Here is a 16,422-nt window from a genome sequence, read left to right as displayed (position 1 = left end):
GGCGCGGCTACAAAGCAAGACCATGCTGAGGGTGGCTGGGTTCGATTCCCGGTGCCTGTCTAGGCAATTTTCGGTTTGGAAATTGTCTCGACTTCCCTGGGCATAAAAGTATCATCGTGTTAGCCTCATGATATACGAATGCAAAAATGGTAACTTGGCTTAGAAACCTCGCAGTTAATAACTGTGGAAGTGCTTAATGAACACTAAGCTGCGAGGTGGCTTTGTCCCAGTATGGGGATGTAATGCCAATAAGAAGAAGAAGAAGATCTGGAGGAATATTCGAATATTCCTGCAACTCTTGGACGAATATTCGGAAGACTTTCTGGAAGAATATCCGAAGGAATATTTGGAGCTACATTCGGAAAAGTCCCTGTAGGAATTTCCGGTGGAGTTTTTGGAGGGATATCCGAAGGAATACCTGTGAGAATATTAGAAGGAATTCCTGGAGGTATATCCGGACTAACTCCTTGAGGAATATCCGAAGGAATATCTGGAGGAATATTCGGAGAAATTCCTAAAGAACTATCCGTAAAAACTTCTGGAGAAATATCTGAAGGAACTTCTGGAGGAATACCAGGGAAAATATCCTGGATAAATATTCGGACGAATTCCTGGAGGAATATGCGAAGGAATATTTGGAGGAATTCCTGGAGAAATATCCATAAGAACTTCTGAAGGAATACCCGAAGGAATTCCTGGAGAAATACACGGAGGACCTTCTGGAGGAATATTCGAAGGAAGTCTTGGACGAATATCCTGACGAGTGCCTGGAGGAATATCCGAAGGAGTATTCGGAGGAATCCCTGGTGGAATATCCGTGAGAATTCGTGGTGGCATATCTAAAGGAATATCTGGAGGAATATCCGGAGGTACTCCTGGAGGAATATCCGCAAAAAATCCTGGACGAATATTCGGACGAATTCCTTTAGGAATATATTAGGAATATTCGAAGGAATTCCTAGAGAAATATCCGGAGGAATTTCTGGAGGAATATCCGCGAAAACCCTGGAGGCATATCCGAAGCATTATCTGGTGGAATATCCGGAGGCACTCCTGGAAGAATATCCCGACAAATTCCTGGAGGAATATGCAGAGAGCTTCCTGGAGGAATATCCAAAGGAACTCCTGGAGTAATATACGGAAGTTTTCCTGAACCTATAGCTGGAGGAATATCAGGAAATAATTATTTGATTTATTTATCCTTTTTGTGTCCGCCCGTTCCTATATTTGACTTCAATTTATATATTTGGTAACTTCGTGTCTGCAAATGTGTATACGCTATTTTCTAGTGTCACGCTAGATACAAAATTGATCGCTCTAATCACTCCTTTCCTGTCGTGGGCCACGAGAAAATATGTCGTTGGCTGTAGGGATCCTGCATTCAGAGATATGCGAAAGCGGGCATCTTGACCCAATCGAGCATTGAGAGCTGTCAAAATCCGAGCCAAATGAACAGCCTTATTGTTTCAGATTGATAGGTATTGCGATTGTAATGGAAAAGATTTATCAAAAAGTTTTATCGAACCAACAATTTGCTTCTCTTATGCGAGTAGAAGTGGTCTAGTTAATGCATTGTGTTTTGTTCTTTTGTACTGCACTTTTATTTTAGTGATATAATGAAGGGTTTGAGGACAGACAAAATAATTGAAAAATGTCATCAATTGAAAAGTCATGTACAAGCTACAACATTTGACGCTATGGCAAGTGTTGTCAGTGTTTGTTTACGAAAATAACAGCGTTGTTAAATCGTCTGGAAAAGTATTCGCCCATCTCTTAATATTGGATCCCTAGTTGGCTGCCCTCCCAAAATGGTATTTTTCATATGGAATTTTGAAAAATTGGTTGAAGCTAAATAGCTCTCCTTCAACATTTTATGCGGTTACATCAAAATCATCGTTGAAAATTCCAACACTTTTGTCATTTGGGTTTTGCAAAATTTGGTTCCTTTATACCTCAAATCGTTGGAGAGAGGTACTGAGAAGAAAAAAAATCAGTTGTACAACAGTTCAGTATTCAGCGTTTGATTCAAATTTGGGTCCACGAGATTTTCTAGGAACATTTCTTGATAAATTTCAAAGAGATTGTCAGCTGGAATAAGCTTCCCAATTTCGAAGTATCGACATTTTGTCTCTATGGTATTCACGGATTGTTCCGGTCCGTATACTCTCGTTGATTATTCGTTGCTGTTTTTAAAGCTGGCTTGATGGACCTGACATCATCCCCTAAATTTTCGAAGGACCATTTCGCACAATTTCGATTAGAGTCGCTCGCTGGCACTCGGACGATGATCAGCCGCCCTTAACACGGAGAAAAGAAACTGTTGTGGGCCGCTCTGATTATGCAGAACAGATGCTCGATCAGATTTGCGAGCCCCACTTCCTTGTAGCATACGAGCACAGCACAGTTCCCAACGGGGTTTGGTTACCCGATCTTCCCGAAGGATTCTCGTATTCCGACCGGCTTCACCGGGAAGTAGGAATAGTAGTTGCTGGGTGAAAGGCTAAGGATTGCGAGATGGGGTTTATCTTATTCCTTCCGGTACGCCAAATACCAATGGTACGCCTTACCCATCATTTAGCCGATTGATCAAAACTTCAAAAAAATATTGTGCGGAATGTCGAGGCCAGGTGTATAGTTGTTTCTGCTATCCTAGAATATTGTCTTTTGGATGGATTTTCTTCTCTCCAGTACTTGTACATTGAAGATGAGTGCTAGTTCCATGCAAACATCTGTTGGTTCCCTATTGAAGAACAGCTGATCTGGTGATAATTTGGGTAGCAACTTATTATTATTATTTATTCAGACTAAGGCCGAAGTGGCCTGTGCGGTATATAAGAGTCTTCTCCATTCGGCTCGGTCCATGGCTACACGTCGCCAACCACGCAGTCTACGGAGGGTCCGCAAGTCATCTTCCACATGATCGATCCACCTTGCCCGCTGCGCACCTCGCCTTCTTGTGCCCGTCGGATCGTTGTCGAGAACCATTTTCACCGGGTTACTGTCCGACATTCTGGCTACGTGCCCGGCCCATCGCAGTCGTCCGATTTTCGCGGTGTGAACGATGGATGGTTCTCCCAACAGCTGATGCAATTCGTGGTTCATTCGCCTCCTCCACGTACCGTCCGCCATCTGCACCCCACCATAGATGGTACGCAGCACTTTCCTTTCGAAAACTCCAAGTGCGCGTTGGTCCTCCACGAGCATCGTCCAGGTCTCGTGTCCGTAGAGGACTACCGGTCTAATTAGCGTTTTGTAGATTGTCAGTTTGGTACGGCGGCGAACTCTATACGATCGGAGCGTCTTGCGGAGTCCAAAGTACGTACGATTTCCAGCCACTATGCGTCTCCGAATTTCTCTGCTGGTGTCATTTTCGGCAGTCACCAGTGAGCCCAAGTACACAAATTCTTCTACCACCTCGATTTCGTCACCACCGATGCAAACTCGCGGTGGGTGGCTCACATTGTCTTCTCTTGAACCTCTTCCTATCATGTACTTCGTCTTCGACGTGTTGATGACTAGTCCGATCCGCTTAGCTTCCCTCTTCAGTCTGATGTAGGCTTCCTCCATCTTCTCAAAGTTACGTGCCATAATATCTATGTCGTCGGCGAAACCAAATAGCTGGACGGACTTATTGAAAATTGTACCACTCGTGCTAATCCCTGCTCTTCGTATTACACCTTCCAAAGCGATGTTGAATAGCAAACACGAAAGACCATCACCTTGCCGTAACCCTCTGCGGGTTTCGAAGGGACTCGAGAAAGCCCTGAAACTCGAACTACGCACATCACCCGATCCATCGTCGCTTTGATCAACCGTGTCAGTTTATCCGGAAAACCGTGTTCGTGCATTAGCTGCCATAGCTGGTCCCGATCGATTGTATCATATGCGGCTTTGAAGTCGATGAATAGATGATGTGTGGGCACGTTGTATTCGCGGCATTTCTGCAGTACTTGGCGAATGGCAAACACCTGGTCCGTGGTGGAGCGTTCGCCCATAAAACCCGCCTGGTACTGCCCCACGAACTCCCTTGCAGTTGGTGCTAGTCGACGGCATAAAATTTGGGAGAGTACCTTGTAGGCGGCGTTCAGCAATGTGATTGCGCGGTAGTTGCTGCAATCCAGCTTATCGCCCTTTTTGTAGATGGGACACACGACACCTTCCATCCACTCCTGCGGCAAAACTTCCTCCTCCCAAATCTTGGTAATGACCCAGTGCAGCGCTCTAGCCAGTGCCTCACCACCGTGTTTAAATAGCTCTCCTGGTAGTTGGTCAACCCCAGGGGCTTTGTGACTTGCAATTCCATGTTCCAAGCTTCCAATCGTGATCCTGTATTCATCGCCTAGGTCTTTGCCGATTATATCGAGTCGCATTATCTCTTATATTGTTCGTAATGATTAGTTTTCTAGGCGGCTTATTGGGCCTGCGCAAACCTCCTGTCTCGTCGGAGGGCCGTCGTGTCAGGGCTGTTTAGCGTCCCACCTAACACCAGGACTTGGGCTTGTGCGCTTTGAGCGGCACACGGTCGCTTTGGTGGAGCCTACTTGCGGATACATGCAGCTTTTTATAAAGGTTTAACAGGGCCCACTGTCAAACCCCACCACATCCTAGGCAAGCCCCACAACTCGCAGATGGCCTGGGGAGGGATCGTCAAGCCCTTGGACATAGTCCCTGCTGCCCCCTGGGTAGCAACTACGGGCAGTTAATCAAGCTCAAGCTCAAGTGCAAGTTTTGGATGGATTTTCTTCGGTGTTTCTGTTGTCATCTTCTTGGAATGTCCTCTTCAGTTCCTTTCGTTGCCGACTCTTTGAGTTTTTCATTTCCCCTTTGAATGAGAATGCAGTGGCCGTTTCCTGTTTTTGCCTTTCTCGTACAACAAAGTTGTACCGAAAGGCTATCATTTCACTCTGAAAACGAACTTTTTACAGAAACATCTGATAGTAAAGTTTCTTATACCATTCGACTCAGTTTGATGTATCGAGGTGATGTCTGTGTGTGTGTATGTATGTGTGTGCGTATGTTTGTGTGTCTGTATGGTCACTTTTTAAACCTCAAAAACTTACACGTTATTGTTGCGGATTGAAAGGTATTGCGATTGTAATGAAAAAGAATATACGAAAAGTTTTGTCGAATAAACAATTTGTTTTACATTGGCTAGTTGAAGTAGTCTAGTTTGTGCATGGTGCTTTGTTCATTTCTCGCTTAACTTTTCATAAGGACCTAAGTAACATTTTTTTCATGAGTTAATTTGAATACTGCAATCAATAGCTTTCGTGTTGTTTTGTTGATTGCGCTATTAAAATTAATTTATGAAAAAAATGTTACTTAGGACCTTTTGAAAAGTTAAGCGAGATTTGTATTGCACTTTTATTTTAGTGATAATGCAATGTTGGACGTTAGAGAACGAAATTTGAAAATTCCATTATTCGCAAAGTCATGTTCGAGGTCCAACATTTTGCGCCACGGCAAGTGCTGGCAGCGTTTGTTTACGAAAGTAACAGCGTTGCTAAATCGTCTGGAAAAGTATTCGCACATCTCTTAATATAGGATCCCTAGTCATGACTTGATTATAACATAATGTATTATGCTTAATTTACAGAAAAACAAAATTGCCAACATTTTTGGTAGATAGGAATTGAAAAAAACGAAGTTACCACCTTCAGTATATCTTGATTTAATCGAGAAAGGCATCGTCACCGCTAGGTGAATTAATTTGGGTTTTTTTAACTAATTTTATTTGCTAATTATCTAATACATGCATTCATCTCTTGGACTAGGTGTTCCGTGTTTTCTTAACACTATCATCCTTATTTGCTATGTTACAGTTTTAGTTATTATTAATACATTTCAATTGCCTCTGGCAGTTAGAATTAACCTAATTTATACTAAGGGTACAAGGAGCTAATCGTTGCAATAGAAGATTGCAACGATTTTTGTCTAAAATTGGAAATTATTTTTGGACATTTGTTGCAATGTCTCAATATTAGAAATTCTATGAAGTTCATTGGTACTATACCACGGAGGCAGAATCATTTTCAAAATTTTATTTTGAGTCCTCTGAAGTTCATTCTTTCTTTTATTGCAGCAACTAGTCCATATTGGCTCAGCATACAACATGGCTGGTCTAAAAATTTGTTTGTAAATCAGAAGTTTGCTCTTAAGACAAAGTTTTGATTTTCTGTTTATAAGTGGATATAGACATTTAATATATTTGTTACATTTGGCTTCAAGGCCTTCAATGTGATTTTTAAAAGTTAATTTTTGGTCCAGCAGAAGTCCTAAATATTTGGCTGCGCTAGACCAATTAATTGGAATCCTATTCATAGTGACAATATGTCTGCTAGAAGGTTTCAAATAAGAAGCTCTCGGCTTATGTGGGAAAACTATAAGCTGAGTTTTGGAAGCATTCGGGGAAATTTTCCATTTCTGCAAGTAAGTGGAGAAAATATCCAAACTTTTTTGCAATCTACTACAAATGACACGAAGGCTTCGCCCTTTAGCTGAGAGGCCCGTGTCATCTGCAAACAAAGATTTTTGACACCCTGGTGGTAAATCAGGTAAATCAGAAGTAAAAATGTTATACAATCTGGGCCCCAGTGTGCTGCCTTGGGGGACACCAGCCCTTACAGGTAATCTATCTACAGGTAATTTGGAATTCTGATAGTTTACCTGCAGAGAGCGATCTGATAAATAATTTTGGATCAGTTTAATAATGTACAGAGGAAAATTAAAATTCATCAATTTTACAATCAAACCTTCATGCCAAACACTGTCAAATGCTTTCTCTATATCAAGAAGAGCAACTCCAGTCGAATATCCTTCAGATTTGTTGAGCCAAATAAATTTCGTAACTCTTAATAACTGATGGGTGGTTGAATGTGTTGGAATATCAGGTAGTGTGCGACGCTTCGCTGTAGATCGAAGATGGATAAGAAGCGGGCGCCGGTTAGTTGTAGTTGCTCTTTGGCAGGGTAGAAATATTTCACAGTCAATGCAGTGAAAAACATGGATCTCAGTATAATTTGCAGTCGCCTTCATCGCCGCCGTGGTGAGTGCGACTGGGTGCTGCCGAAAAATCATTTCCAACACCGACAGTTCAATTTCGCATTCAGCCACTCACAAGTCGCTCTGACAGGCTGCTCAATTCGCGCCGTACCGTATGACTGTGAGTGGCCCATTTAAACCCGTGGTGAATTTTTTCAATTTGCTGGGTGAATGTGTACATTTTGCTGTGGTAAGTTTCATCTTCGCGGCGCAGTGGGTGATGTGAGTTCTTTTGTTTACTTTTCTCCCTCTCCGGGAATGTGAGGTTGATTTCAAAGCAGGAAGAAAATAAAAACATGATATAAAAAAACATCACCTTCATCCAGTGCTGCCGAAAATTTACAACCCTGCTTTGGTATAGATTAAGAAATATTGTTATGGATGTATTGTATATACCTATTGTTGAATAAAGAGAACTGCAGCTGCTGGCAGAAGTATCTGTCAGTAGCCTGCCGTGGTGTAGAGAGGGAACTCTAGTTGTTATTCTTTGTGAGGGGGTTCCCTTCCTATGGCCAACAGGATGCCCATGGCGAAAACCAAATTGCTCATCAGCAAAAATAGAATTGTCATTAATATGAACCATCATTCTATTCAGAATAATCTTTTCAAACAGTTTGCTTATTGAAGAAAGCAAACTGATTGGGCGATAACTAGAAGCCTCAGCTGGATTTTTGTCTGGCTTCAAAATTGCAACAATTTTGGCTTTTTTCCATTTATCTGGGAAGTATGCCAATTGAAAACATTTGTTAAATAAATTAACCAAAAAGGACAAAGAGCTCTCAGGAAGTTTTTAAATAAAATTTTATTTCCCTCTTTAATAAGCGCTGGAATTGGCTTTCGAGGATTTTCTGAAAATTTTCGAAAATTTCTAAAGTGTTTCGAACTGTGATCCAACCTTGAGACATTATTCTCAAAGTTGGTATTTCTCAGAATAGCGAAACATTTTGAAATTCATTTTGCAAATCTCGCCAAATAACTTTCAACGCGGGATTGCGAGTTCTTTGGTATTGCCTTCGCTTCACATTTTAAGACAGATCAGTAGCTGAAGATCGGCGTCAATAATAAAAGAGTTGAATTTAAGTTTAAATTTAGAAATTGCCATGCCGCTGGCTTTGACAATTAAATTTGTCAAAGATACAAGAGCATTATAAATATAACTTTTGATATCGAGAGGAATATCAACATCAAAATTCCTATCGATATATGTTTTATATAAATCCCAATCAGCTCTATGATAATTAAAAGTAGAGCTGATTGGATTATAAATGGCTTCTTGTGAGATTTCAAACGTCACAGTAAGGTGATCAGAGTCAAAGTCAGCTTGAGTTACCAATTGGCCACACAGCTGACTTGAATCCGTTAAAACCAAATCAATTGTCGAAGGATTTCGAGTGGATGAAAAACAAGTTGGGCCATTGGGATATTGAATAGTATAATATCCCACAGAACAATCTTCAAATAAAATGTTGCCGTTGGAATTGCTTTGAGCATTATTCCATGAACGGTGTTTGGCATTGAAGTCACCAATTACGAAGAATTTTGATTTGTTGCGAGTCAGAATTTGAAGATCAGCTTTCAACAAATTCTTTTGCTGCCCATTGCATTGAAAAGGCAAGTAGGCTGCAATGAAGGAAAATTGTCCAAAATTTGTTTCAACAGAAACTCCCAAGGTTTCGAAAACTTTGGTTTCAAACGAAGAATATAATTTATGTTTGATACGTCTATTAATGACAATGGCGACCCCACCACAGGCGCTGTCAAGACGATCATTCCGGTAAATAAAATAATTTGGATCTCTTTTGATGGTGAGTCCTGGTTTTAAATATGTTTCAGTTATAATGGCAATGTGCACATTATGAACTGATAGGAAGTTGAATAATTAATCTTCCTTACCCTTTAAAGAGCGGGCATTCCAATTTAAAATTTTCAAAGAATTATTTGGATCCATTAAAACGAAGTCCAATAATAATTCTTTGAGTAAATTTGATACCAACCTGAACTGCTTCAGTTTTGGTATTTGCTTTGAACATTGCATCAGTCATGTGATTCAATTGTTCATTAAGAAAATCAAAGTCGGAAGCAGACATGCTACCTGAGTCGTCAAAATGAACGTTATTTCCCGTTGAAGAATGGGTATGAAAGTCATTCATCGTCGGTAAATTTTCGGAAATAAAATTTTGCCTGCCTGCAGCGATGCTAGCATAGGAGGGCGTGTGAAAAATTAGAATGCGACGAACTACTCGTTACCCGTTGCAAGTAGGAGCAAAATTTGTTCGTTGATTGTGGTGGGTATGAATTACTCGACCGGCAAATGATTGCGGATTTTGAGCGTTTGAAATATATTCACCCGGCGAATCTGGGATCCTATTGGAATTTCCCGTCATCAATTTTGCACGGGAAGTCAAAACTTCATGGCGTGAAGGGCATTCTCAGAAATTGGATTTATGATTGCCCCCACAATTAGCACATTTAAATTTATTGGAATCTTCTCTCACAGGACAGGCGTCCTTGGCGTGAGAGGTTCCACCACAAATCATGCATTTAGCATCCATGTGGCAGTGTTTAGTTCCGTGACCCCACTTTTGGCACTTACGGCACTGAGTGGGGTTTTGGAAATTTCCCCCAGGCCTGCGGAAATGTTCCCATGTAACACGGACATGGGACATAATACAGGCCTTTTCCAAACTTTTCATATTATTTAGTTTTTGTTAAAGTGAACTAAATACAATTCTTGAGAAATACCCCTCTGGGAAGTACCAGAGCGAGATTTCTATTTTATCTTATTTATTTGGACTGATGAAAATCTTAGTAATTGAGAAATTTCCATTTTAATCTCATCCAGTGATTTGTCGTCACTGGGGAGACCTTTTAAAACGACTTTGAACAATCGCTCAGTTTTGTCATCGTATGTGAAGAATTTATGCCACTTCTCAGTTAAATACTGAAGAAGACGTTTGCGATCGTCAAAGGATCGCGGCAAAACGCGGCAGTCACCCTTCCTAGCAATCTGAAATGAAGTCTTGATCCCCTGAAGGTTACTCAAGATTTCATTCCGAAAGCCAGAAAACTCGCAACAGATACCACAATTGGCGAAATCCGTTGTTTCTTCGCATGAATCGAATCACCTGGGCTAGAGGTAGATTCGATTTCCTCAAATTCGTCATTAATCAAATCGAACTGATTGCTCAGTTCGATAGGAGAAGAAATAATGTCAACGTTAGATTTAGAAGGAATATCTGAAGTCTCCAGCTTCCTTCTATTTTTTCCGCGCTTGGGCAGGACGGTCTTGAAACCTTGTTTCTTTGAAGGAAGTGGAGAATTCAGAGACTCCCCCTTCCTCTTGTTTTTATTAATGCTCATGGCTGAGCGTGACCTTCTAAGAGGTTTTTTCCCCGAACGGTGTCCCTGCAGGATTACCACCGCTTGTCGGAATTTTACTTCCGCAAACGGGTCCAAGGTCCAACGTAAAACGAAGGCACGGGTCCTTGCAAAGATCATAACGGGATCAGTGGGTACGAATAGCGCTGAGAAGCACTGGTGAAATTTAAATAGCTTCGGGTAGTATTAAAAACTTCCTTCCGCAAAGAGAGAGAAGAACCGCACAGTACGGAAGCACGATGCGGTCTGAGATTTTATTCCTTCAGGTACGCGATGTACCAATGGCCTTATCCAGCATTGGCCTGATTGATGAATACTTTAAAAAATATTGTGCAGATTGTCGAGTCCAGGTGTAAAGTTATTTCTGCTTTTCCAGAATATTGTCTTTATCTCTTCTGAATTTAATCGAAATATGCTATTTTTCCCAAGGGAGCTGGTTTGTTAATGGGTGTTGGAGCTAATTAGAATTTTCACATCTCCCTGAGAAAGCCAGGGACTCAAGACTTCTGATATCAGACGTGAATGATAAGGCATATTTGCATTAACTTTGAACACTATGGACACTATGATTAAGTCAATGTAGCTCTGTTTCTTCAAAGCGAGCTGGATATTTTTCAAATTCATCAAATTCATTTTTCAAAATATTTTTTCAGAAACACATTGAATTCGGTTTCAATCACACTGAACAATAAGCAAAATGTATGTTTCATGAATAGAAATAATCTTAAACTAACACTGAACATGGAAAGAATTAAGTCATAATACCTGATCAGAATCGTTAATGTGCCAAGGTCAATGACAGTAACCGCCTCTCCCCAAACATAAATAAAAATCGTGTGTACTGCAAAAAAAAACGGTTCGGGCAGTGAAACTTCTATGGTAATTCATATTCCATCCCAACCTGCCCATTCATTAATATCCCCAGGGAACGAGTTGTACTTCACCAATAGGCTAACTGTTTATGCAGCTTCGAGACTCATTAGCAATTCTATATTGATCCGCTGCTGCTGTTGGGAGCCAATGCACGCACATACCAAAGACTTCTTCCATCAGATGTGACCATCTTTCACAGGTGATCAACCGGGACCAGCAAGAAGTAATATTCATATAAAATGCGTCCCATATGCTGGCCAAAACTTAGTTCGGAGGGAACGGCTCTCCAGAATGGATCTCCTCAAGAAAACAGGGCCATTGGTGATATTATTGGCTCTGCAACTAGTGCTCGGTGAAGAAGTGGCCCGATATGATAACTATAAAGTGTATCAAGTGACCGCTAGGACCAAACAGCAACTGGAAACGTTAAATGAAATCCAAATGAACAGTGATGCCTACATATTCCTGGAGAGTGGCCACAAGGCTGGCGATAAATTTACCGTCATTGTGCCGCCCCATAAGTTGGCTGATTTTGCTGAGACCTTGGAAAACGAGAAAATTTGTGGGTGGGTCATCAATTCGAACGTGCAACAATCCATTGACGACGAACGAAATCGGATGCAATCGAAGCGGTTGAAGGGTGTGTTCGATTGGACGGAGTATCACGATCTGGGGGAAATCCACGCGTGGTTGGATAAGTTAGCTGCGGAATATAAGGAAGTGGAATTAGTTGAAGGAGGGCGATCGTATGAAAATCGATCGATAAAAGGAGTGAAATTGTCATACAAACCCGGAAATCCTGGAATTTTCATTGAGGGAGGCATTCATGCTCGCGAATGGATTTCTCCCGCAACGGTCACTTACATTTTGAACGAGTTACTCACCAGCCAGGACAGCAGTGTAAGAAAAATAGCGGAAAGTTATGATTGGTATATTTTCCCCAGTGTGAACCCCGACGGCTATGTTTACACTCACCGGAGAAATCGGTACTGGCGAAAAACTAGAACTCGTTATCCTGCCGGATGTTTTGGAGCGGATCCAAATCGAAATTGGGACTTCTATTGGGCAGTAGCAGGAGCGAGCAAGCGTTGTTATGCCGAATCGTATGCAGGACCAAAACCGTTCTCGGAAATCGAAACGAAAAGCCTTTCAGAGTACATAAATTCCCTCAATGGAAAAATCCAAGCTTACATCGCATTCCATTCATATTCGCAACTTCTTCTGTTCCCTTACGGCCATACAAGCGAACATACACCGAATCATGACGACTTGAATGACATTGCGAATGCAACCGTCACGTCACTTGCAAAGCGGTATGGAACCGAATATCGCTATGGGAACATCTACGATGCTATCTACCCGGCCAGCGGAAGCAGTAGTGAGTGGGCCTACGGAGCTCAGAATGTGCGATTGTCCTATACTTATGAATTACGACCCATGGGTGGATACAACGGTTTTGTGCTCCCCCCAGAGCAGATTATACCGACCGGTGAAGAGACTCTTGATTCCCTGGTGACTTTACTCGAGGAATCCGAAAAGCGAAACTATTTTAAGATGTAAGAGTTAAAACATAAGAAACTGTTATGGTTCAAAAGTACAATTAATAATAAAGAGAATTATGAATAAACTATTTTCTTACAATTTCACTAGTACGTATGATCACTTACGCAGGCAGGTCGGTGATGTTTGCGTCAGCACACAAGTAAAAAATGCAATGAATAGTTCTTTTCCTTATCTAACGTTAAAGTTCTCCATCCTGAGTGACTGTTCGCTTTAGCTTGGACCTGGACCGTAATGATACTTCATCGCCAAATTTCATAGGGTAACCGGCGGTAATGTTGGCCCTGGATGTAACATTGGCTCATCACGCAAATAATTCAATATTTCAGCGATAATACGTCGATTTGTAGGGAGATATTAAGCACTGCTTCTTTAGAAAAGTGTATCAAACATATATCTGCTTCATAACTCTAGATTTATACACTTCTTAAACTATTAAAAGCAATTATCTCGCGTGAAAAATCACTTTGACTCGGTTTTTTAGCAGCCATGTTTCGTTGACTTATGCAGACTGGGTGTGCTAGAGTTTTTCTTTTGCCCAATAAAAGAGTTTTCTGAATGAACATACCTGCTTTCGCACATCAGATGAATGGATATCAACCACATTATGTCAGCTATCATTTTTATTTCACAATTTCCATTAATAAAGCGACATAATTAACCAAAACTTTTTTGGACAATACTGGGGGCACCCGTAGCCAAATGGTGGCATGCGCTTTCGATTTGTAGCACCACGTTAGTATAGGTGAAACTCTAAAATCAAAACATTCTCACCAATAACCCGTACTGGAGAAAATAACCGAAAGCTGCAGATAGAATATCCGATACTTGCGATTAGGTTGCTAAGATTTTTTGTAAAAACAGGTTAAACCACTCAGCGGTCAAGTTTCATTCGCAAATTACATAACGCTAAACTCAACCCACATCAAGCCTCTAGTAATGCTTCATGTATGGTAGGGTTCTCAAATTTATAAAGTCCTTAACGCTCAGACAAGTACCTTCCCACAACCTAAAACGTCATGTAGTTTGTAAAAGGGCCCCCATGATGCTTTTCTCGAATCACGATATAATCCTTGATATAATCGCTTTCATTCGAAGAACATACCAAAAATAATTGCCTACTTTACGGCTTCCAAACACGATTCAAGCAAAAGCGATTCAAGCATCAACCTTTCGTGGTTCGATACACCATTTTCTTCATAATTTTGCAAATAAATGATTCAACTAGTGTAAGAATATTTAGTTTTATCATCTTTCGCACGAATCCTACAAACATTTTCTCATTTGATAATGGAAAGATACAATGGATTGTATGTTTCATTAAATAAACTTTCAACGTCATTTCATGTGCATAATTTCAAGTTATTGTCAAATTACTTGACAAATACCTTCATCATAATTAAGATTTATTATTACTTGCAAAAAGTATATCGATCTGTAAAATGATACCGAAAAAGTATTCTTTCAACTCGGGAAGTTGAAACACGTGAGAGTTTTGAGAGGATTCACAACAGCTGATCGATATAGAGAGGAGTGGAATCAAACGCACGTACCAATCATGAAACTTCAATGCAGGCAGAGTTAAAAACAAGCATCCAATAATTGTATTTATGAATAATTGTGTAATAATATCAGGTAGTTGGTTATCAGTGGCACAGTTATAACTGTTTATGCACAGTACAAAGCAAGGAATTGCCTTGAATAAGTTTTACAATTGGCTTTCTTCAGTAGTGCGTTATGCATCATCCCCACCTAAAGCATTGTTGACGTTTTGGAAAAAAGTTTCTTTGAGAGTATCGCGAGAGCGAGAGCAACACAACTGCCATGGTTTTAACTAGCAGTAAATCTCAAAATTATGCGGCAGCCAATAATTAACGTATGCAATTTGTTTGAAGGCACAACATGAGGGCTAGAACATGTAGCCTTTTTGCAATTGCAGTGTTTAATACATTTTTCATTTTTCTAAACTTCTTCACTTGCAAATACGGTAAATATTTGGGAAAAAATGATTCATATAATAGTATATTCGTTAGCATGTCCTTGGTAAGCGTGCTATTGGGGGAATTTGAAACGCACTCTCACAATCAGTGTGGTAGTATTGTACATGCAACCAATTAGAATTCACGCTCAATAAGATGATTTGATTTTCTCTATTTGTTTGCATGCTGCCTTTATTCACCGCAAGCAAAATGACTGGCACTATAAACAGCAACCCGTCTTTATCTCTCGTATGTTCGAAATCACACATCCCTCGTCCCATGTGGGCTGAAACTGTATCCACCTGATAGGTTCAAGGCTGCCGACGTTTTGTCCATTCCTCTCGAGACTTTCGCTGGTTTTAAGGCTCAAGGCTCCATAACTCTGTTTTGAAAATTAATGACGTTATTGCTTGTTAGTATTGGTGAGGCAACTAGTACGAAAAAGTGACGAAAATTTGAGGTGGGTGGAAATGGGGTGGTAAAAGCTTGTCAGCTGCTGCATAATGTTGCCAGCTGCAACAAAATGTTTACTTTTGAGCATTTATGAAATATTTATTATATGGAAACAAATTTAAAAATTCTCCATACACCACTGGGCTTTTAACATACAGTGTTGGTGAAAGTACAGTAAAACACTTTGATTCTCCGAATATTTACATTTTATCCGGTAAAATTTCGTGCACCGAGCACACTGAGACAGTTTCCCAAATTAATGTAAGACGAAATTATGTCTTTTTTATTCTTCTTCCGCAGATTGTTTGTTTGCTGCTGCGTGAGTCTCGTGCCATCCATCCACACTTTCTTGTGCGCAGTGCAAATAGAACAGAATCGAGTTGAATTAGGCTGTGGCACACAGCTTTGAAAGAGTGCTAGCCACAGATACTGATTTATTAGTTCTAATCTGTAAAATGAGTAAGGAATAATAAAATGTGTATTTGCCACCAAAACCGATTATATGTTGAGAAATTATTATACGAAAACATTGATTGTGTGGGGAGAACACAGTAAAAGTATGCGCTGTCGTCTGCTTGATCGTGGCTGCTGCTGCGGCTGCCGCGGTTTTGTTTGTTTTGACTGCATGGTAGGATGAATGGTACGGTTAAATTAAATGTCAACCATTCTCCACCCTGCCAACAGAAGCTTGCATAATCTTTTCTTTTTCCTGGTTGATTTGATTAATTTGACAAACCGCAATAATTATTCGATTAAACAAATCTGGCAACGATGAAATGATGATTCTTTTCTTGTATATGCATAAAGTTGTTTGCGTGTCGACTAGCATATTCGATGTATTGTTTCGATATTTCTAAGTTGCTTTGCCGAGATTTTGAGCGCACTATTTCAACTAATGCGGTAGTGAATTTGGGTGTTCCGAATTTTGCAACATTCACAATACGGCCGTCAAATTTGTCTCTCACTTCAAATTTTTTAAAGCAGTTTTCGTTGGTTTTTCGACATGAAGTGGAGAAATTGGTGTTCAACATCAAAGATAAAAGTGAAAGTTAGGTAGTGAATTATGTTTAGTTGTGATAAAATAAAGAAAACGGCGAGAAAAGAACAAGTGAAAAACTGAGTGCATGTTCAAAATAAG

General features: G+C 40.5%; 1 protein-coding gene across 1 annotated transcript; it reads left to right on the top strand.

Moving 5' to 3' along the window:
• The first annotated feature begins 11,564 nt into the window (after positions 1–11,564).
• LOC134216628 (zinc carboxypeptidase A 1-like) lies at positions 11,565–13,101 on the top strand. The gene has a single exon (XM_062695487.1). It carries the CDS (start codon positions 11,584–11,586, stop codon positions 12,850–12,852), a length of 1,269 nt encoding a protein of 422 aa, XP_062551471.1. The 5' UTR covers positions 11,565–11,583; the 3' UTR covers positions 12,853–13,101.
• The last annotated feature ends 3,321 nt before the right edge of the window (positions 13,102–16,422 follow it).

Source organism: Armigeres subalbatus, chromosome 2 (assembly GCF_024139115.2).
Source record: "Armigeres subalbatus isolate Guangzhou_Male chromosome 2, GZ_Asu_2, whole genome shotgun sequence".
NCBI classification, from domain to species: domain Eukaryota; kingdom Metazoa; phylum Arthropoda; class Insecta; order Diptera; family Culicidae; genus Armigeres; species Armigeres subalbatus.
Note: the sequence above shows the minus strand (reverse complement) of the source record. Positions and strands in the feature narration are given on the sequence as shown.

What these genes read in the sequence shown, in the direction of transcription:
- LOC134216628 (XM_062695487.1), top strand. Translation starts at nt 11,584, where the DNA reads ATGGATCTCCTCAAGAAAACAGGGCCATTGGTGATATTATTGGCTCTG.